At 43.6% G+C, this 18,641-nt stretch overlaps 1 protein-coding gene and 3 long non-coding RNA genes across 6 annotated transcripts; 3 read left to right on the forward strand and 1 right to left on the reverse strand.

Moving 5' to 3' along the window:
* The first annotated feature begins 242 nt into the window (after positions 1-242).
* On the forward strand, positions 243-2,676 carry LOC112843179 (uncharacterized). Its single transcript, XR_003215362.1, has 2 exons — positions 243-1,311; positions 2,536-2,676. It is a non-coding gene; the product is annotated as an uncharacterized LOC112843179 (long non-coding RNA).
* Positions 2,677-8,524: 5,848 nt separating this feature from the next.
* LOC112843178 (uncharacterized) lies at positions 8,525-16,774 on the forward strand. Of its 2 annotated transcripts, none has more exons than XR_003215360.1 (3): positions 8,525-8,569; positions 11,596-11,659; positions 16,433-16,774. XR_003215360.1 is itself a non-coding variant. In XM_025901210.1 (3 exons), exons 1-3 carry the CDS (start codon positions 8,700-8,702, stop codon positions 16,640-16,642), a joined length of 714 nt encoding a protein of 237 aa, XP_025756995.1. In that variant the 5' UTR covers positions 8,577-8,699; the 3' UTR covers positions 16,643-16,770. The 2 variants fall into 2 exon arrangements, 1 of the variants encoding a protein (XP_025756995.1); XM_025901210.1 differs by lacking the exon at positions 8,525-8,569 and adding an exon at positions 8,577-9,139 and having other exon boundaries at positions 16,433-16,770.
* LOC112843180 (uncharacterized) lies at positions 9,146-10,417 on the forward strand. Its single transcript, XR_003215363.1, has 2 exons — positions 9,146-9,829; positions 9,938-10,417. It is a non-coding gene; the product is annotated as an uncharacterized LOC112843180 (long non-coding RNA).
* LOC109195831 (uncharacterized) lies at positions 13,020-16,469 on the reverse strand. Of its 2 annotated transcripts, XR_003215361.1 has the most exons (4): positions 16,431-16,469; positions 14,301-14,428; positions 14,116-14,210; positions 13,020-13,554 (listed from the first exon to the last, which is right to left on the reverse strand). It is a non-coding gene; the product is annotated as an uncharacterized LOC109195831 (long non-coding RNA). The 2 variants fall into 2 exon arrangements; XR_002057302.2 differs by lacking the exon at positions 16,431-16,469 and having other exon boundaries at positions 14,301-14,511.
* Positions 16,775-18,641: the final 1,867 nt, after the last annotated feature.

Consider the following 18,641-nt stretch of genomic DNA (forward strand, 5'->3'; position numbering starts at 1 on the left):
GGAGAGCGCTTTGAGCGTTTTCCTTATAAACGCCATTTTTACCGTTTCTTCCCGCAGTAAATATAAACAACGATAGTATTCAGGAAGAAAACCAAACATTGCAGATATTTTTATCATAACTCTGGTTTTACGTGGCCTATCAACACAATTTAAAAACTGGTATAAAGTCCACACTTTTTCCCTCAATTGTTCCGTCTGTCCTGCTCACATCTCCAATGGTTGTACACGTTGTCATTAACGTGGCTTCACTTCACATCAGCCACGCCGCTTTGCTAGCTAAAACACCGGTGTCGGCACATAAGGACGCTGTCATAGCCTGTCAACAACGTTGATTAGCTGCGTATGTAGGAATGTGAATCGCGTGATTGGCTGGACTGTGGGATAAGGTGGCATCGTTCTAATCCCATACTGGAGCAGCCAGTCACTTACTGACTAACACTGCAAAACAGAAATGTTAACGTATTTATTTTAATTTCAATTCAGGTTAGAATTTTTTTTGTGCACAACGCAGATTTTTTTCTGCGCAGAGACTGTGCCAGCATTGCGCAATTGCGCATGCGTGCAGCTTAGAGGGATCATTGGTTAGCAGTGTATAAACGATAGTTTAGCATATATTAGCACAGGTATCAATAAAGGACTACTGTATTAAACACTTTTACTAACCGCATGCAGATGGACAGGCGCTCTGCAGGTGGGATTGAGTGCCTGAAGTTGGTGTCTAGGCGGGCGATGCTTGGACCAACGCGGGACAGCACCAGAGGTGGGTAGTAACGAGCTACATTTACTCCGTTACATTTACTTGAGTAAGTTTTTGAAAAAAATGTACTTTTTAAGTACCTTTTTTGCACGATACTTTTTACTTTTACTTGAGTACATTTGTGAAGAAGAAACGGTACTTTTACTCCGCTACATTTGCAAAATTCGACTCGTTACTTTTTTAATAATTAATTTCACACATTGGATAATACTACTAATATAAATTATGGATCATGCCGCCACTGGAGCTACCGGTAACTCTTTCACCAATCAGACGTAGCCATGCGGTCACATGACCAGATATAAAATGGCAGGCCGAGTAGCCCAAGCCTTTTCAACTTCCAAAGACGGACAGAAGAAATACATCAAAAAATGGCAACCGTCTCCGCTAACACTGAACAGGACAAACACCCTTGGCTGCATATGCAAAGCATGTTTCGCTTTAAAGGAGTACAAAAGGACAGCTATATAATGCGATGTCTTCTGTGTGAGCCAAAGCAAACCGACGTCTCAGCGTACAAAAACTCAACATCTAACCTGAGGAAACATGTTGCGGTAAGTTTGCTTTAAATTTCTTTTTTAGCTGTGGTTAAGTGGATGTCAGTCTTACAGCCGCTGTGTCGAGCTTGATTCCTTGAGAGTCGGTGTACTGCAACTTTTTGATGTGTCCATAGTCCAACACACATGAATTAAATGGCTGAATATTGCCACCTCAGCATGCAGTCAAGTACCATAGAGTCTTGCTAATGTCCTAATAAGCAATAATTCAGCGTGTCGCAGTGAGGACACGTTTAATAGTTTCAGGACACTGGCCCTCGAAGACTGGAGCTTGACACCCGTGGGTTACAGAATCACAGTCTTAGGTCTTGCCCATATTAAAAATGAGATGATTTAAAAAGAAAATGCACATATCCAGAATCACTCCCTTTCTCCTAGAAACTACATTAGTAATTAAGCCGTTTTAATATTTTTCTTTTCTCCACAAGTGACTTTTTGTCCTGACTCTTGCTTCAGAGAAGTACAGTTATAAGGTGTAGAACTTTATGAGGAAAAGCTAAAGTTTTTTTGTTTTTGTTTTTTTTTTCGTTTTTTTTGAAGGAGAATCTATTGACTAGCACTGCTAAGCCTTGCATACGTTCTTGTTTTGAACTTAATCTGGAATTTCTTTTTTAAGTGGAATGTAGGCACGACTTTGTTTCTCTTTCCTTCCTGTAGTCTTCCGGTCAAATCTATCCGATTCACAACTTAAAGCACTCATAAATATTGTGTTTATTATGCAATCAGATGGATTGCATAATGATATCCTCTGCACTATGCACTTGAACAAAAGTAATGATCACCTCTTTCATTGAATTTTGTGGTGTGTGGTGTTCCCGGACAAAAGTAACTGCCATAGGAAATGAACTGGAATCCACTCACTGAACGGCCCACTTAACTGAATTTAGTGGTGAAAAATGTTTTTTGTGCTAGTTTATCCCTCGCGTTCATCCCCCACCCCTTACTTTTGTGTTCCCAGTCAAAATTGACTGGTCTGTTTTAACAGCTCTTAAATTACCATAACAAACAGTTTTCACCACCAAATTCAGTTGTGTGGGTGCGTCAATGGGTCGTTCAGAGGGCCTTTCATTTGGTCATTCAGTGGGTCGTTCAGGGGGCCTGAACATGACAGGAGGGTTAAAAATATGGGATCATCTTGTTTTTTTTCTCTTTTTTTCTAAGAACTGTATAGAAATTGCTTAGTCACATGTCATTTCATGGTCTATTTTTTTCTGCCAACAGAGGGTTCACTCCAACAAATTGAGGATGTATACGGAATTAATGGACAGCCACAGAAAACGAAAGTCATCCTCTTCTACCGAGCCACCTATGAAGAACGCAAAACTTACAGACTCTTTCACAGGCTCTAGGTGAATAACACAAGCAACATTTGACAAGCTTCTGCTTACGTTTGTATGTGAGGCCAACCAACCATTTTCTATAGTTGAGACATCGTCCTTCAAGACTATGTTGGAAACCTTGCAACCTCAGTGTAACAAGGAAAACATTGTGCTCAAAAATACAAGACGCTGTGAAGAACATGAAAAGCATAATCATCAAAAAACTGAGCACTGTGAACTATGTTGCTACCACAACAGACTGCTGGTCTGCCAGACAGCATAGCTACTTAGGAGTGACTTCTCACTGGATAGATGACATCTCTTTAGAAAGGTATTCTGCTGCACTGGCTTGTAGACCTCTTAAAGGTTCACACACATTTGATGTTCTTGCTGCTGCATTAGAGGAAATCCATTCAGAGTATCACATCAGAGAAAAAGTGACCCGGACGACAACAGACAGTGGTTCAAACTTCTTGAAGATGGTGAGGACAAAGAGGAAGAAACAACCAATTGGCAGTGAGTTAGAGGTGGAGTATCAAGATGTGTTTGCCATTTTGGATGACAACACAGGTCTGGAGTACCAGCTTCCAAGGCACCAAAAGTGTGCATGTCATCTACTCAATCTTGACACGGTTTTGTAAACGGACTCAGGCGCAGACCAGGAGACCTTTGCAGAAACTGATAGTGCGTTTATTTACAGTGGTGTCACCGGGTGAATATATATACAAGGTGCTCGGGGAAGGGGTCCGGGGCTCCAGGGTGCGAGGGGAAGGGAAAGGGTCCAAAACCACACTCCGCTCTCTCAGCCAACAATCCCACTCCTTTTCCTCCAGTCGCTCCCCTCGCTCACTCGGGGTACAGGGACGGGGGGGATCTATGCGCACACACACACACAGAAAAATCCGATTAGCTCTAGCTCGCAGGGAAACTCACAGACTTAGGCAGATTGCTGAAGCACTAACACGGGTGGCTCAACGTTCCAGCGACAGGTGTGATGAAGAGCACAGGTGCGTGGGCCAGGGGCGGAGCCCGCAGTGAGCACCACCGCGGCAGGGGAAAGAGGGAGAGGGAGAGAGAGAGAGAGAACAAAACAAAGACATGTTGCCTAACGCGGAATCAGCCGGTGAGGCACGGGGACCGTGACAGTACCCCCCCTCAACGGGAGCCTCCCGGCGACCCACCAGGCTTACCAGGGTACAGGCGGTGGAACTCACGCAGCATGCGCCCGCCCAGGATGGCCGCACGCGGGACCCAAGAGCGTTCCTCCATGCCGTAGCCCTCCCAATCGACCAGGTACTGACAGCCGCGCCCCCGGTGGCGCGAATCCATAATGCGAGTGATGGAGTAAGCAGGTAGGCCATCCACGAGCCGGGCGGGAGGAGGGGGCCTGGAAGGAGGGCACAGAGGACTGGACCGGACAGGTTTGAGTTGAGAAACATGAAAAACATTGTGGATCTTCATATTACGGGGCAACTTGAGCCTCACAGAAACAGGGTTGACCAGGGCTGAAATCTCAAACGGACCGATGTAGGTAGGAGCGAGTTTCTTGGACTCTGTTCTGAGAGGAACAAAACGTGTTGAGAGCCATACCTTCTGTCCTACGGCATATTCGGGTGCAGGAGTCCGTTTGCGATCTGCAATGCGCTTGTTGCGGTCCTTGGTGCGCAGCAGGGCTGCCTGGGTGGCCCGCCACACCGGCCGACACCTGCGCAGATGAGTTTGGACCGAGGGCACGGAATGCTCACCTTCCACCGAGGGAAACAAGGGAGGTTGAAATCCCAGGGAGGCCTCAAAGGGGGATCGGCCGGTGGCAGAGGCCGTCAGGCTGTTGTGAGCATATTCTATCCACGGCAGTTCCTCACTCCAGATGGTTTGATTGGAGGAGGCGACACAGCGCAGGGCGGCCTCCAGCTCCTGGTTTGCCCGCTCTGACTGGCCATTGCTCTGTGGATGATAGCCTGAGGTGAGACTGACCTTGGCCCCCAAGGAGGTGCAGAACTCCTTCCAGACGCGGGAAGTGAATTGAGGCCCCTGATCTGACACAATGTCCTCTGGGATCCCATGCAGACGAAAAACGTGTTGGGTGAGCAACTGCGCAGTCTCCAGGGCCGTGGGAAGCTTGGGCAGGGCCACGAAGTGGGCAGCTTTGGAGAAACGGTCAATTATGGTTAGGATTACAGTGTTACCTGCTGAGGGAGGCAGCCCTGTCACGAAATCGAGTGCGATGTGGGACCACGGCCTGGAGGGTGTAGGAAGAGGGTGGAGTTGTCCTGCAGGTGACTGGTTTGTAGACTTGTTCCTGGCGCAGACGGGACAGGCAGAGACATATTCTCGAGTGTCTCGGGTCAAAGAGGGCCACCAGAAATAGCGTTGCAGAAACCGAATGGTCCGGTGTGTTCCTGGGTGGCAGGAGAAATGAGCCGTATGGGCCCAATGAAGGACTTGAGACCTGACCGTCTGGGGAACAAATAGCCGTCAGGCTGGCCCCCCTCCCGGGTCGGGTTCTGTCTTCTGAGCCTCCCAAACAGCCGCCTCAATCTCCCAGGAGATGGCTCCCACGGTGCAGGTTGCAGGTAAGATACCCATCTTACCTGCTGGGAGAGACGGCGAGAGAAGAAAGCACAGGGGTGCAGCTTACCTTTCCTCTGTTGAGATAGAACTGCACCCACCCCGGAGTCGGAGGTGTCCACCTCCACCACGAACTGCTGTGTGAGGTCGGGCTGAATCAGGATGGGTGCTGAGGCAAACCTCCTCTTGAGTTCCTGAAAGGCTGTCCGGGCGGCATCATTCCACTGAAAGGGAACCTTGGGTGATGTTAATTGGGTTAGTGGTAACGCTACCTTACTGAAATCCGGAATAAATCTTCTAAAGAAGTTCGCAAACCTGAGGAACCGTTACAGCTGGCGCCGATTGGGTGGTTTGGGCCATTCCACCACGACTTTGACCTTTGCTGGATCCGGGCGGAGGTCCCCTTTCTATTATATAACCCAGGAAAGCGACTGTGGAGACATGAAACTCGCATTTTTCACTCTTGACGAATAAGCGGTTCTCCAGGAGACGCTGCAAAACCTGTCGGACCTGGGTTTTGTGCTCGGCCTGGGTTTTGGAGAAGATCAGAATATCATCAAGATACACAAACACAAACCGATTGATGAAGTCCCTCAGAACGTCATTTACCAGGGCCTGGAAAACTGCCGGGGCATTAGTAAGACCAAATGGCATGACCAAATACTCAAAGTGTCCCAGGTGTGTATTGAATGCGGTTTTCCATTCATCGCCCTCGCGAATACGGACCAAGTGGCAGGCGTTTCTTAAATCCAGTTTACTAAAGATTGTGGCCCCCTGGAGGAGCTTGAAGGCAGAGGTGAGGAGCGGCAGCGGGTACTTTTTCTTAACTGTTATGTTATTCAGTCCGCGATAGTCTATACACGGTCGAAGAGTCTTGTCTTTCTTTTCTACAAAGAAAAACCCTGCTGCAACAGGAGAGGAGGAGGCGCGGATGAAGCCGGCAGCAAGAGACTCCGTAATATATCTCTCCATAGCTTCTCGTTCGGGAAGCAAGAGGCTATAGAGACGGCTAGTTGGTAACGGGGCGCCAGGGAGCAGATCAATAGCGCAATCATAAGGTCTGTGTGGAGGCAATGACTGAGCCCGGTCCTTCCGAAAAACCTCTGCAAGGTCGTGGTAAACAGGAGGGACGTTAGACAAGTCGGCGGACACAGGCTGCTCAGAGGAGACCACTGCACTAGGGGTTAAGGCCGCCTTAAGGCAAGTCATGTGACATGTGTATTAAGGAGGTGGGTTTTTGCAGTGAGAGCTTTGAGATCTCCATTTGAGAAGCAGCAACAACTCAAAGGTAAACGTTATACTGGAAAATCTGTTAGCTTTGTCCTTTTTAATAAACAGCTCATAACTGTAGAAATGAAAAAATGTAAGAGAAGAACTTCAAATCCCGAGTGTGGGAGGACGGAGAAGGATCAGCTTTATTTGGAGATTATGTATCGGAATTTCAGGAGCAGGACCACGCCTCCAAACACGCTCCTTCCGGCTGTCATCTATATAGGTTCCCCCAGTTCTGCAAGCTGATCATTCTCGTTTATGTGCCTCACCCACCCTCCCTCCTTGGTCTCTATACTTTAACTTCTTCACTTCTATTTAGTACACGAGGATCTGCCAGGCCCGGGAGCCATCGCCAGTCCCCTTTAAGGCCTTCCCCAAACCGCACCTCAATTCATGTCAAAGCATTCACTTCTACCTACTAAATCGCTGTCAAACCTAAAATGAGGACGTGGGCCCAGCTAGTGAATTCAGATTTGTGATGATTGTGTTCTTTTTGTGATTACAGGAGCTGCCCTCAGATTCAGACCTCAGCACCACCCAGTGAAAGCAGACAAATCATCCATCGTGTTCACTGCAAAATTAACGGATGAAAACAGTACAAAGGTTAAAGTACCACATGTGCTGTCAGTGAAAGCTGCAGCTGTTTTATTGATAAAGACAAAGACTCAAAAGGATTCATCACTGCTGTTACTGTGTATATCAGCATTAACAGGACCTCAGTTTGGTGTTTCAGAGAGCTGCTGATCTCAGACCTGCACAGCTTCTGTTTTAAACACTGAATTTACTCAGCTGCATGAAGAGCACATGAGATTTTCTCTGACACCTGATGAAGGTCAAAGGTCAGGTTTGAACTACAAACTTGTGATCTGGAATTCTTTCACTGTTTTTGCCAATAGTGTGTTAAAAAGTAAATAAAATAATTCCGAGTCATTCATACCAGAGTAACCACAGAGGATCATATATTTAAATATATAACTGTCTACAGGACTGAACAGAATATCTTTATGTAAAAGCCCGGAGCCTGCTGCAGTGCTCAATATGTACAGTGAATGAGAAATTACAAGGAACGCTTACAACAACTATTTACATAAGTGCTTTTATCTCAATCAACATATCTTAATTACAAATGGTACACACGTTACAAAAAAGACCACACCTCAGGATTTTCACACAAATGCTCAGAAGTACAAACAGGTTGCTCTTTGTTGGATGTAGAGGAGACAAGGAGAGGTAGGTGGCTGTCCATTCAATCGTCCAATCTGGACATCGGCAGCCTGTTTGAATCAGAAAATTACAAACACACTCAGATGTTCTGAGATGTGCACACTCAGGAACTTAGTGCTGCTTTACCCTCTCCATAGCAGCACTACTGATGCTTAGTCGGGTGTGCAGGGTGTGAGTTCTCCTGAAGTCTATGATGACCTCCTTACTCTTCTCAACATTCAGGGACAGGTTGTTGTTGCTGCACCACTTGGCAAGATGTTTGTAATCTCCTCTCTGGGTGGTGAAAACATAGTCCAAAATGTTGTTTCCCCGTGTGGGAAATGTATGTGTTTGTGCAGTTTGGGAAGCACAGTCTTTGGGTCTGCATGATTGAAATCCCCCGCTAGCACGAGAGAAGCATCTAGGTGGGCCATCTGCTGCTCACTGACGTGCTGATACAGTTCATTCAGTGCCTCACTCCTTTTGCTGTTATTGGAGCAGGGAAGGAAATGAAAAGCCACAAACAGTATGGCTGAGGGCAATATTTGGGTTTTTAAGAGCAACATGAGAGTATAGACGTAAAAGCTGTTCTGATCCACACTCCAGTCCAGAAGGTGGCAGTAATGCACCTGAAGTTATTTGCCAACCGCCATAAAAAGATAGATGAAGAAGAACAAGGGCCAGCGCGGCCTTTAAATTCGGCTTCCAAAGGATGGAGGATAGATCATGGAGCCACAGGAGCAGGAGGAGGAGCAGCAGCAGCAGCAGCAGCCGCCGCCGCCGCCGCCGCCGCAGCCGCCGCCGCAGCAGCAGCCGCCGCCGCCGCCGCCGCAGCAGCCGCCGCAGCCGCCGCAGCCGCAGCCGCAGGAGCCGCCGCAGGAGCCGCAGGCGGGGTAAGTCCATTCATGAAGGTTCCGTGATGAATAGACAAGATGGCGCCAGTGTGTGTGGCTCGCCGTCTGTCTCTTCCCCTGCTGTGTTTGTTTGTGTTGTTTTTTTATTGCTAGAGTCAACCCTCTTTTAATGTACAATCGCCAAACTCTGTTGGACCTCCGACTAGTTGCCAGTGATCTTACCAATACAACTTATACTGGACATAAGACGTTACCTCCATTCCTAGCTGGGATACCAGCTAACCTTTGTCGGACCCTGGCCCCAGCCTCACGGCGAAAGCGTTTCAGACGCCGGGGCAAACGTAGCGGTCTGCTCGTGAAACTTGAGGCGTACTTGGTGCGCTCTTCCCCAGCTCCTTGGAACAAACGTGGATCTGTGCCTCATCATGTCTTTTCTCCGCGCTCTCTGGAGCCCATCGATGCCTGGCTGGTGCCCGTTGTTGCCTCGGATCAGATGTCCCAGCCGCGAAAGATTTTCCCTCATCTTCGTCGGCGCGGTGCGAACCTACAGAACCTGCGGCCGCTGTGTCGGGTCTCGCAGTCAGCCACGAACACGCTGACCTCCACCAGGTTTGGTTTGGTGAACACTAGATCGCTGAGTAATAAAACTTCTATTTCAAGGGATTTATTTATGACCCAAGGACTGGATTTCCTCTGTATAACTGAGACATGGTTGAGGGCCGGTGAGTCCAGCGTTTTCACAGATCTCTTACCTGATGACAGCTGCTTTTTAAACTCTCCTCGAATATCAGGCAGAGGAGGAGGACTAGCGGTTGTTTTTAAGAAGCAGTATAAATGTAAACCACTGCCCTTATCAACATTACGTAGTAGCTTTGAACTGAGTGTGTTTGAGCTGGGTCGCTCTCACACAGTGCTCTGTGCTGTGGTTTACAGACTCCGCAAATACAATAAGGACTTCTTAAATGACTTTTCTGATCTGTTGGCTGAAATTATGCCAAAATACGATCATGTCCTTATTATTGGGGACTTCAATATTCACGTGTGCTGCCCTGACCAGCCAATGGCAAAGGACTTTTTAAATCTTATTGACTCTTTTGATCTTGTGCAACCTGTGTCTGTGCCTACACAAAAATATGGGCACACGTTGGATCTTGTTTTAACTCAGTTTACCTGTCTCTAACTTAGAGCTATGGTCGGATCATAAGCCTGTCTTGTTTGAGGTTTCCCTTCCTTGTACCAAAGTTAATCTTCCTCCTGTTGTTGCTCGGTGCTGTCGTATTTTTAATCCTTCCTCTGCAGGTCAGTTCTCTATTGTTTTTAATCAGAATTGCTGCCTTCCTGATTCCATATGTAATGATACAGAAGAGCTGAGTACATGGTTTTACTCAGTCTGCCAAACTGTTTTAGATTCGCTGGCCCCCTTTAAGCTTAGGCAAGTTAAAGCCAAATCTGAACCCTGGCTGAATGGAGACCCCAGTGCTGCCAGAAGAAAGTGTAGGAGAGCTGAACGTAAATGGAAGAAGGATCAACTGCAGGTGGCATACCAAATATTACAAAATTACTGGAATTCCTACCAGAAGACTGTAAAAGATGCTAAGAGGAAACATTTTGCTGCTATTATTCATATTATCCTTCATGTTCCACAGACTGTTGGTGTTGAGTCCTCTCAGGAAACTTGTGAAAACTTCCTACACTTCTTTATTGATAAAGTGCTCTCTGTGAAAGCGCAGATTTCCCAGTCCGTTCTCGACCCTTCTACCCCTGTCCCTAGCTCTGCTGTCTTTGACAGGTTTGAGCCAGTTTCTTTGCTGTGCCTGCAGCAGTTGGTTGCTCATCTGAAGCCCTCAGGTTCCCCTTATGATGCTCTCCCTCCTTGATTTTTTTTCCCAAAGAGGTTTTTCTCACTATAGCATCAGTTGTACAATCCATTGTAAGTAGTAGTCTGTCCTCTGGTGTTGTACCTGTCAATCATAAACATGCAGTGATTCAGCCTCTACTCAAGAAACCTGCTCTTGATCCTGATATTATTGCAAATTACAGACCTATTTCCAAACTGCCTGTTATCTCAAAGATTCTTGAAAAGGTAGTTTACAAGCAATTAATGTCCTTTTTAGAAGAACACGGTATTTTAGAAGTTTTCCAATCTGGTTTTAAAGCTTTACATAGTACCGAATCTGCCCTTTTAAGAGTTTTTAATGATGTGTTTTTAGCAACTGACTCAGGTGACTGCGTTTTTATTGTGCTGTTAGATTTAACTGCTGCTTTTGATACAGTGGATCATCTTTTTAAGTGGGAAATAAATCTGGGAGTCATCGGCATAAAAGTGGAAAGAAATCCCATGCTTCCTGAAAATAGACCCAAGGGGTAGGAGATACCGAAAACTAAGTATAAATTTAAAGGTGATCGTGCTTTTGCTGTAGCTGCTCCAAGTTGTGGAATGCACGTTAGGCAGGCCTGTTCTCTTACTGAGTTTAAAAGTCTTAAAACGTATTTATTTGCTGAAGCCTTTGGCACTGATTAAAGGGGTTGACTCAATTTGTTTTAACACGTTTTAATTTATTGTAGTTATTTTATTTTATCTTATTTTTAACTTTCTTTACTTATGCTATTAGCATGTACAGCACTTTGTGAACTCTGGTTTTATTTTAAAGTGCTTTATAAATAAGATGGTATGGTATGCATTTGGGGCCTGTCTATTTACTGAATGCACCCCTTTGTTATACATTACTGTGTGTATGTTAAGATTAGAAGTACATGTAGTATTGCTTTGTTGCAACAGAAAGTGGACATATTTCACTTTCTGTTCGGTCACTTTTTGGCTTCTTGACATTACTGAAAGCACGGGCCTACTTTATCCAAGGATACAGTGCCATATGGCTGCCAGTGAAAACTTGTTAAGGCCCCAGGGGCTTTTGAGCTTCCTGCTCTAAAATAAAATACAAAATCACAACAAAGTAAAAATGTAAGATGCAATGGACAGGGCAGTGCAAAAAAAGTTTCTTAAGTCTTCTAACAGCTTGTTAAAGTATGCTTAGACAGTTTTTTTTTTTTAACTTTGCCCGCAGGATAAAGAAGAAGCGCAAAACGCGCCGGGGTCGGAGGGCGAAGCTGAGAAGAGCTGCCGTTTCAGTAAGTAACATCCCGTATGATATGAAATAATAAATGGCAGGCCCTCAAAGCCTGATTCCCAGACCCGAAAGGGAAAGCTCAGGTATCAGGCTTGGGGACTGACTCATGTCATGTCATTTTTGAGCTGATAAAACAGGATGCAGGGTCATTTTGTTTGACCACTGCAGCTTTGGGGGGGTTGTACAGTGTTGTTTGAGACCATGCTGGAGTCACTTGGAACAAAGGTTGTGGACAAGGTAAAGTTGGGCAAAAATTTCATAAATGCACCCTCCTCAGGGTGCATTTATTCGCAGCTGGCAGAAGGCCAGAACTGTTTGTTTATGGACTTATGTTTATGATGTGTCGACCTCTGGATCGACCTCCTGATATGTTGCTTTTCGATTAGTTTTATTCTGGTTTTTGTTTCATCCAGGTCTCCTTGGTTATGTGTCATGTGTTTCCTGTCTGTGTTGTGTTCATGTTGTCAAGCTTGTTATGCCTACATCTCTCCATGTTTCTTGTTTTATTTTGAAAGTGTAGTTTCCATGTTCAATGTGTTTTGTTTGACTTCCCCTGTGGCGTCATGTTGATGTGCGTCAGCTGTGTCTCCCCAGATGAGAGGGAGAAAAGGCCAAAACTAGCTTTTTTGTTTTAAACTGTACCAGATTGTGCAGAATGAGTGTCACTGGCTGCCCACTTGTTTCTGCTCTAATCCCCCGTTGTTGTTCTCTCAGCTTCTGTCCCCTTGGTGTGCCTTTGGAATCGGATTTGTAGTTGGTGAGGTGAGGTGACCTCTTGATGGATGCGTGCAGCAAATCGAGGGTACATGCAAATGCACAGAAATTAAACATTGGAATAAGCTGAGATACACCAGCTTTGGTTTCCTTATTTACTATGCTGGGCATTGTTCAGATACAGAAACGTGGTGGAGAGTGTGACATGCTCCGTATGATGTATGGGGCGATCGTGGCTCAAAGAGTTGGCAGTTCGTCTTGTAACCGGAAAGTTGCGGGTTCGAGCCCCAGCTCCGACAGTCTCAGTCGTTGTGTCCTTGGGCACCTACTGGTGATGGCGCGATATGGCAGCCTCGCATCTGTCAGTCTGCCCCAGGGCAGATGTGGCTACAACTGTGTGTGTGTGTGTGTGTGTGTGTGTGTGTGTGTGTGTGTATATGAATAGTGGAATTCTAAAGTGCTTTGAGGGTCTCGAAAAGCGCTATATAAATGCAATCTATTATTATTATTATTATTATTATTATTATTATTATTAATAATAAACTGCAAAAACCCACCTCCTTAATACTAGATAAATACACTTATTTTTGGTGATGATTTGCTTAAAACAAGTGAAATTATCTGCCAGTGGGGTAAGTGTTTTTTTTTTTTTTCTTACTAAGATTTCTTGAAATAATTTTAGCTTTATTTAAATCTTCTTAAGTCTTTTACACTTATTCCAGGCAACAAATCAGAACAATTGAAATTTAAAATAAAATTTAACCACTTATTCTAGGGAACAAATAAGATAGTTAAATCTTAAAATAATCCTTACACACTTATTCCAGGCAACCAATCACGGCAATTGAAACCTAAAATAAGCTTTAACCACTTGTTCTAAGCAAAATGTTGAAGAACAGCTCTATGTTTCAATAAAAATTCCTACAGCCTGCCATGACTTTTTTGTATGAGCCTGTGGTGTCTTGCTCATGGATTTTGTCTTTTAACGCTTCAGTCTGAATGACAGACAGAAGCGTTGCCACACATTTAGGATAGGTAAGATGCAGGGTGTAGTAGTATGCCATAAGATACAGCAAACCTTCTCCAAGGTCATCTGTGGCAAATGTGGTGATGGGAGTGGTTCCAACTGCAATAAGACAGCGGGACCCTTCAAAGAGCTGAACAGGGCTGACGCTGGATCTTCTGTTGGCAAAAGAAAAACAAAGACAAAATTGTACAATGTACGGAGAAACTCCAAAGCTATCAGGGTAGTTCAAATACTTAACCACAAGTAGACTTTACTTTATTGATCCCTTTGGGGTGCACCCCTGGGGTGATATATGAATGATGACAACCATAGATCAGATGCGCTACAGACCATATTAATGTTATTTTTCTTTAGATTGACAAATACTGTATAGAAAATCCCAAATATTCATGTTTGAAAAATGTAATAAATTCTGCCTCATCACTGTTAGGATTATGTCTTTACACACTTCAGGAAATGACAAAGGTACTGCACCTGTGATAGTTAAATATGTAATTATTTCCATTTTGTTTTTAATTTCTTTATGATTTTCTTATTTTTTTTAATGAAATTTTTGATCTATCAGTGTTTGTGCCATTTCAGATTTCTGCACACTTTTCCAAATATAAACTACATTGTTGCAGGACTTGCATGGATAAAAAGGCCATATGCCAAATAAACTGTTAAAGTGAATGCTTTAGGGACATTATTTGATAACAAATATGAAGAAACCAGACCTGAAGGACATGAATCAGTGCTTCACTGACATGTCCCATCTTCTTGGGTGGTGCAGCTTGTGATAGGAAGAGAGTTGGTAGTGCCCTGAACAGGGCTATGTTTAAACAGAACAGGAAAGAAAGAACTAAATCAACTTTCAGTTCAATATTCAATATTATTGCCATAATTGTAATCTTTCACTTACAACTGTTGTCACCAGAACTGCTCCTGGGTGGCAAAAGCATGTTTGATCCACCACTTGAATCTGCATCATAATCTTCTCCCTGGTCACATGGTGAGATATCCATGAGACACCTTTTCTTTAGTTTCATCCTAAATAAGAAAACAAAAATAGTTATATTACAGGAGTCCTAAACAAAATGTGTTGTGCTAGGAGTTTTTCAATCAAAAGCGGCAAAACTTGCCTCTTTGTGAACTTGAGCCCACAACTGTTTCCTCCTCATAAAATTTTCAGACCCTGGAAGTAGGTCCCTTAAATCGTCCCTACTGAGGGTGTGGAGCAAGACCTCATCTATGTTGGCAGCTGTAAATAAGTCAGTAAAAGTTGTACATCTCTTTTAAATGTATACATTTCACTGTTCTTCCATGGTTAAGTCTTATAAAATTGCTCACATAAAATTTATGACAAGGCTATTCCAAACTAGTTTTCAAACTAAAACTAATAGTGCCCAACTGCTTGTCAAGTCATTCAACAAATGATCAAAGCTCAGATTAGGCCACTTCATCCATAAGAAAAAATATTACCTCGGTTCAGCAAGGTTAAAGTGACCTGATTTATATTAATAGTTTACAACATAAATAATTGGAAGTAAGTTCACATCTCCAACTTACAATAGTTTATATGATTAATCATGATCTGTCGGAAATGAAGCTTAAAGTAAATCTATAGGTAAAGATGTCATTCATAAATGTGCATTATTTCATTACCCAAACTGGACTTGCAAATAAAATTTGAATAAACTCATGTTGGTTAAATGTAATTTTGAGAGTTAACTCTTGATGACTTAAGTAAATCCTCATTTAAGTTAAATATAGATCTGTCCAACACCCCTGTCTTTTTCCATAACAAAAAAAAAAATTAAGCAGCAGAGAACGCTGGATGTAAGCCGACAGTTTGACTGATGCTGGAGCTGTAGGCTTAAGTTATCCATAAGTGAATTCGAAAACGGCGTTGTAAAGTTACGAGCCCGATTGTGAGATTTGTCTCAAACCAGTATTGGTCCTCCCAAGTTGCACACACAAACACACCAAGCACAGTGCAGACAGAGAGCGCGCGGCTTAAGAAAGGGGGGGGAAACCCCACTGCAGCTTTTTATTGTCCGTGGGTGGGACATGCAAAACTGACTTTTGCAAAGGCGGATATCAACTGTAGTTCTTTTGTTGTATAGCTATGTTAAGTATATGAAACTAAATTTACCCAACTAGCACCATTAATAATTTTAAACTCTCACTGCATGCTAACAATTCAGCATTCTGAATGAACTAAGCTAGCTAGCTGGCTGGCAGTTTTGGCTAACTACCCATTGGTAGTAAACTGATAATACTGCCTTGGTAAAACTTAATATTTGACCACGACTGATGTTACTACAGTAAGTCAAAGCTAAAAGAACCTTAAGGTAATTAACTTTTGCTTGCAAACATTTAACAGAATCCAGTCCGAACGTGCTCCCTCATGTCCTTCGCTCTGATTCAAACAGTGAGATAATGGATCTTATTTTAAGATATTTTTTTGTTTTACACTCTATCTAAAAGCTATTTTTGCTTGAAATAAATGTAAAATGGTTCATTTTAGATTTACAGACTAAATAAGAAAAGTAATATATACTTGAAACAAGTCTAATCATCTCACACATGAGACTGGAAACTAGCTTGTAATGTTCAAAACAAGATGGACAAGATAATCTGGCTAAATTTAAGGCAATGAATCTTGTTAAGCTACAAGAAATTTGCTGCTTATTATTATTATTATTATTATTATTATTATTATTATTATTAGTCTGCAAGAGGTTGTAATGAGGCTGGTAGATGGTTGTCACTAGATTATCTGCCTTTAGGATGGGGGGGCGGGGAGGCAATGGTGGACCCCTGAAAGTAAGAGGTAGGTCACAGTCAAGTGTGCTGTTATAATGACTTATTTCAAGATGTCTGTATACGTTATTTCCTTAATGATTTCAGAGCAATGTTCAATGGACAGCTGCTGTTCAACAGGACAATGCTATGCAGAAGAACGCTATGTTGCTTAGCCTTTACTCTACATTAGAGCTGTATGATATGATGATGATGAGTATGCTTAGAATGACTTCTTTGTTTTTACAGGCTGCCACCGCCGCCGGGCCCTCTGGAGCCGCCGCCGGGCCCTCTGGAGCCGGAGCCGTCACCGCCGCCGGGCCCTCTGGAGCCGGAGCCGTCACCGCCGCCGGGCCCTCTGGAGCCGCCGCCGTCACCGCCGCCGCGCCCCCTGGAGCCGCCGCCGCGCCCCCTGGAGCCGGAGCCGCCGGGCCCCGTAAGTATACTGTTCTAGAATAAAAGCATACATTGAAGGTTTGCAGAGTTTAAAATAATGTCTGTTATTGTCCTGGAGGTACCAACTGCACATTCTTAAAACTAAACAAAATAATTGATGCATTTTTTAATTATTATCTTTTTTTTTAAATAATCCAATGAGTAAAACACAGCAGTGGAATGAAAGGCTCATTGGCAACATGGGAGGCCAGATTGGAGAAAGAGGCAGTAAAACTTTCAGTCGACCTAGATTTGGTGTTTCCAGACTTTTCAACAACAATGTGACACTGTAGCTGCTGTTTTGTGCTCCATCACAAAGAGTATTCAAAGAGAAACCCTGTTCAATGGAGGTTATTTTATAAGATGTTTGCTGGATGTCTGGTTGGTTTCATCTGTTGCATTCACAGAGATGGACCATGGGATTGGAGGTGGTTTTTACAGGGAATTTGGGCCAATGGGAATGTCTTGCAGTAATTTTGGAGACTACTTTGAAAGAGGAAGGCGTTATATTATATTATATTTTATTTTATTTTATTTTATTTTATTTTTTTTAAATTGGGTTTTGTTTGGAAGCCACTGATGCTTACTTCCACTCATGCAATGTTTGTATTCTTTTTCTTTCCTCTTCTCTTGTCTTGTGTTTGCTCACTTTTATAGGAAGCAGCGAAGAGAAGAAGAAAGAAGAAATTGTGGCTGTTTTAAAAAAATAGCCAACAACTTAAATGAACTGGTGGACATAATTAATTAAAATAAAACCATCCATCCTGCATCCATCCATCCTGCATCCATCCATCCTGCATCCATCCATCCTGCATCCATCCATCCTGCATCCATCCATCCATCCTGCATCCATCCATCCATCCTGCATCCATCCATCCATCCATCCATCCATCCCATCCATCCATCCATCCATCCATCCATCCATCCATCCGGCATCCATCCATCCATCCATCCGGCATCCATCATCCATCCATCCGGCATCCATCATCCATCCATCCGGCATCCATCATCCATCCATCCATCCGGCATCCATCCATCATCCATCATCCATCCTGCATCCATCATCCATCCATCCGGCATCCATCCATCATCCACCCTGCATCCATCCATCCACCCATCATCCATCCATCCTGCATCCATCATCCATCCATCCTGCATCCATCATCCATCCATCCAGTTACAGAACGCTGTGTGGTTCCGAGTCTTTCACGCGCTGCAATAGCTGTAGGCTGCTTGGGGGATTCCCATGATGTACTCAGTGTTTCTTCTTCTGTATAAATAAAACCTTAATTGAATTGTTGTTAGATTTTCTCTTCTCCATTCTCTCATTTTCAGTTTTGTGCTGCGTTCTTTTTTCTCTCCTTTGCCTCCTTCCACAGCCAATCACAGGAGAGAGTTCATCCTCCCTGATTCTAGTTCTGCTGGAGGTCTCTTCCGTTAATCATATTTTTGTTTATTTTTCCTTTATACAAAATAAACACCAAAAAACAAAAACAAAAAAAATAACAAAAACAACTACCACAACAACATCAAGAGAGGAAAAAAAAGAAGGAAAAAAATTATATATATATATATTTTTTTTAACACAGTAGGCACTCTGAGACATGTAAGCGGAAAACTAATACAGTATAGATAATTCGGTCTACCACGCATTTACACATTTGTCCTGACAGACTTAACCCGGCATTGGAGTGGGGCTGCCCCTCTCTCTATGGTTTTCTTCAGATCATCAGGTAAGTAATCCAATAGTGGGCGCCATATATCCAAGAAAATATCATCATTGCCACTTAATTTTGCACTCAGTCTTTAAATTGGTAAAACTCTAAAGATTTGTTTATATCACTGGGTTATTGTAGGTGGTTTTTCATTAATCCGATTGAAAAGAATACATTTTCTTGCCAAAAACAACAATTTACATAGTAGTTTATATATGTTTTTATCTGGAAATTTGTTCAGAATTGGCAGCCCCAATAAACACTGAGCTGGATCTTTTTGTAATCTGCTTATAAATATACCTTTTAAT

The sequence above is a fragment of the Oreochromis niloticus genome, linkage group LG19, assembly GCF_001858045.2.
Source record: "Oreochromis niloticus isolate F11D_XX linkage group LG19, O_niloticus_UMD_NMBU, whole genome shotgun sequence".
Taxonomy (NCBI): domain Eukaryota; kingdom Metazoa; phylum Chordata; class Actinopteri; order Cichliformes; family Cichlidae; genus Oreochromis; species Oreochromis niloticus.

What these genes read in the sequence shown, in the direction of transcription:
- LOC112843178 (XM_025901210.1), top strand. Translation starts at nt 8,700, where the DNA reads ATGTACAATCGCCAAACTCTGTTGGACCTCCGACTAGTTGCCAGTGAT. An exon ending in AACACGCTGACCTCCACCAG is followed by an intron (nt 9,140 to 11,595) that starts GTTTGGTTTGGT and finishes CTTTGCCCGCAG; the next exon opens with GATAAAGAAGAAGCGCAAAA. An exon ending in TGAGAAGAGCTGCCGTTTCA is followed by an intron (nt 11,660 to 16,432) that starts GTAAGTAACATC and finishes TTGTTTTTACAG; the next exon opens with GCTGCCACCGCCGCCGGGCC.